General features: G+C 40.4%; 1 protein-coding gene across 1 annotated transcript; it reads right to left on the bottom strand.

The window, feature by feature from the left end:
* Positions 1-1491: 1491 nt before the first annotated feature.
* On the bottom strand, positions 1492-3188 carry las1l (LAS1 like ribosome biogenesis factor; the record flags this gene model as incomplete). The annotated part of the gene is given in 8 exon segments (XM_071337311.1): positions 1492-1625; positions 1768-1986; positions 2033-2152; positions 2271-2305; positions 2307-2429; positions 2476-2695; positions 2869-2964; positions 3095-3188. Coding segments are annotated over 8 exon segments (1041 nt in total), but the record flags the coding sequence as incomplete, so codon positions are not given.
* Between the last annotated feature and the right edge of the window lie 286 nt (positions 3189-3474).

Raw genomic sequence — 3474 nt, 5'->3', positions numbered from 1 at the left:
TTTGTAATTACATTTGAATTTAAAAGATAGGCCTATGTTTGTGATGACTGATTTTACTCTATCTTAATATTGGTGGTCTCGGCAACTAGGCTTGCGGTTGATTTTATTGTTGGAATTGAACACAGCAGATAGAGGGTTGAAAAGCTACAGATATTTTCAATGTGTAGATTAACCTTGAATCAATGTTCTAAATAGACCAGCTCACCTGAAATTGTAAATTCTCTTATACACCACAATAGCAATTCTCAGGTACTATGAGATTTACTGCGAATTACTTCAGAAACAATATTATTGATGTGTGCTATTACTATAAATGATAAATGCGCTTACAAAGTCAGATTTGTGAATTAGTTCAGGTCTCATGTCCTAAAGCTAAATTGAACTGTCTTGTATTGTGGTTTTGCAATGTAAAAGGGTTATAAGAGTGAGTTGACAACTAGGTCATGTGTTATGAGCTGCAGTAGTTTGTTCTATTCTATGTTGAATGAAACGCATTGCTTTTAAATTGTTTTAAGTAAGAAAACAATTACAAAAAGACAAAAACACGGAACTCTTTGGGTCTGTTGGCTCAAACAAAATGTAAGTCTCTATGACCAAGTGTGTTTGTTTCTTCAAATAAAGCAAAACTATGTTTATAAGGTGTTATTTTGTTGGCCCTATCAAGCATTTCATCTTCTTTCAGGTGTCACATTTTTAACAGCATTTTGATATTCTACAGCAGTCCCTCATCCAAGGGCCAGCAGAGGGGTGCAGGATGGCTGCTGACAAGTCACCATTGTATAGTCACTGAGGAGAGCTTGCAAGTATCCAGCTCATGTCTGCAAAGTAGTGTACAGTGTATACTACTCTGTATTCTGTGCTTATGACAAATGAACTTTGATTTATATGCCACTAGATTAAAAAAATATATAATAATAAACTGTTCTGACTGACTATAATTCATAAGAATTTATCAATTGTAATTCTGATACATATTAGTGGCATAAAAGTGATGAGGGGAACCTTATGTTTGCATTGATCTATTGCTTACTCATAGATGGGTTGGCTGAAAACGTCACAAACGATGTGCGTGCTTCCATGGGGCAGAGGTCAGCTGGTTGTGATTTTACTGGCTAGATTGATAGCAAGAATGACAAACTGCAATGTGTGCAATCGTAACTGACTCGTTTCATCTTATTACTATGTCTTGTTTTGAGGTGTTTTGAGTGATTTCATGTCAATGTTAAAATTCGCTAGCTAGTGAACCAACAACTGTAACGATGTATTTGAGATATAAGTGGTCATTGTGCAAATGTATTTGTTTTCATTAAACAGTGGAGATGAAATATAGCTTACATGTTGTCAACAATGTAAGCCAGCCAACCTCATCTGTTTTGCCCCATGGTTGCGCACACAATGTTTTTGTTGTTAAACAACCAACTCTTCTATATTTCTAGTTATATTTCTATGGAAGCCAACTGATTTAGAGTATAACTGATGTTTTGTTGTTTCTTAGCCTGCATGTGCATCGTGCTGACTTGTAATCTCCACCTGATGGTCAAACACGGTCATGGTAGAGAAGTTATTCACCATCAGGCCGGTCCTCGGCCTGGGACTTTCCCAAGTGTTCTTTCACTGGACTTTGTCTAAAGAGGCGAGAACACAAAATACATTGTAAGTTGATTATTGCTTATCAATACAATCCTATTTAGATATAATGAAATAACATGGAATCAGAATATCCAATCACATTCATGTTCTGCAAATTGGCATGACAACTGAACTGACCTGTGCAAAGTTGCCAGGGAGAACCCCTGAGTTCCGCGGCCCTCTCGGCCAGGACAAATGGGCTCAGGTACTCTTGGACGTCCTCCATCCTCTCTGGCTGGGCCTTGCATGGGTCAGACACGGTGCCTGGGCACATCGTGTGAACCTGGCGTCTGGACTGCAGCCGCAGCTTCTCATGCAGGCTCTTCAGGGTGTAGATACAGCTAGGTTGAGATACAGCTAGGTTGAGATACAGCTAGGTTGAGATACAGCTAGGCTGAGATACAGCTAGGCTGATCTGCGTGCTCAATGGAAGGATCATACCCTGAGTCTGCTCCCTGGGTGTAGATACTACTCAGTCTGAGTAGCTTCTGTCAGGTGTCCAAAGGCATCAGGTGCTCCATGTCCACCAGGATACCAAAAGTTCAAACAGTAAGTCATTTTCAAACATAATGGCAGAAAATATTTTTCATAAGCTGGTACAGCGCAGTAGAGAATACAATAAGTGATGTGTGTACACAATTAAGTCAGTTGCTGCTGGAGCAGGTGAGGCATGGCCACACGGAGCGTTCAGACATGCTGCAAGGAGTTGCTGCCACCTCAGCTGGATACGATTCATGAAGATCTTGTCCTCCAGTCTGGCATTCCTTTGGCTTTTTGATTCATAATGTTATCAGGTAAATCTGGCACTGTTTTGTCTTTAAATTTAGTTTATTATTGGGGTAGAACATGATTGTACAGTTGGCGTTGCAGAGGATGACCTCAGAGATCCACCCAGCAATATAGAAGGGTCTGTGTTTCTGGACTTCTTCAGAGAGCTGCTGCAGCTCCACAAACAGTTTCTCCAGGAGGAAGTGAATAAAGAGCTGAGAGTTGAGAGCCTTCAGGAGGGGCAGCCAGAAATGCAGGATGACTCGAGGAAGGCCGGGAGCAGTGGGGTAGGCATTTTCTTAAAAAACTAAGGCATTCTTCTCTTAGTAAGGTAAGTGTGTATGGCTTACACTATTTTTGACATGACCCCAGTATTACTACAACATCCATTCATCAATAAATTAATCATAAAATTTACACAGATTTATTTTAAGAACTTTATTGGGGGAAACAACCTAATCCCAGTCTTACCTGAGGGGTCAACACCAAGTGACTCCAGCTGTACAATGGTTGGAACCATGACTCCATCCTCCATCAATGCATATATTAGTATTTCACTATGTGGGAAAAAGAACAATGAGGGCCTGGAGCTTTTCCATTTCAATACAATTATTATTTGTTAAATACAATCTGATGCAGTTTGTCGAGTTGACATAACTATTACAATACCAATGAATCTGTTAACTGACTAAGACTAGTGCAAAGTGCTTGATCTGGGCAAGGATCCAGCTCATGTCTGCAGAGGGTGCTGGCCACAAGCTCTTCTGTTTGTCTTCCTCTAGAAATCCTTCAAATCAAATGTATTTATATAGCCCTTCTTACATCAGCTGATATCTCAAAGTGCTGTACAGAAACCCAGCCTAAAACCCCAAACAGCAAGCAATGCAGGTGTAGAAGCACGGTGGCTAGGAAAAACTCCCATGAAAGGCCAAAACCTAGGAAGAAACCTAGAGAGGAACCAGGCTATGAGGGGTGGCCAGTCCTCTTCTGGCTGTGCCAGGTGAAGATTATAACAGAACATGGCCAAGATGTTCAAATGTTCATAAATGACCAGCATGGTCAAATAATAATAATCAT

The sequence above is a fragment of the Salvelinus alpinus genome, chromosome 13 (genome assembly GCF_045679555.1).
Source record: "Salvelinus alpinus chromosome 13, SLU_Salpinus.1, whole genome shotgun sequence".
Lineage (NCBI taxonomy): Eukaryota > Metazoa > Chordata > Actinopteri > Salmoniformes > Salmonidae > Salvelinus > Salvelinus alpinus.
The sequence above is the reverse complement of the archived record's forward strand: the minus strand, read 5'-3'. Positions and strand labels throughout refer to the sequence as shown.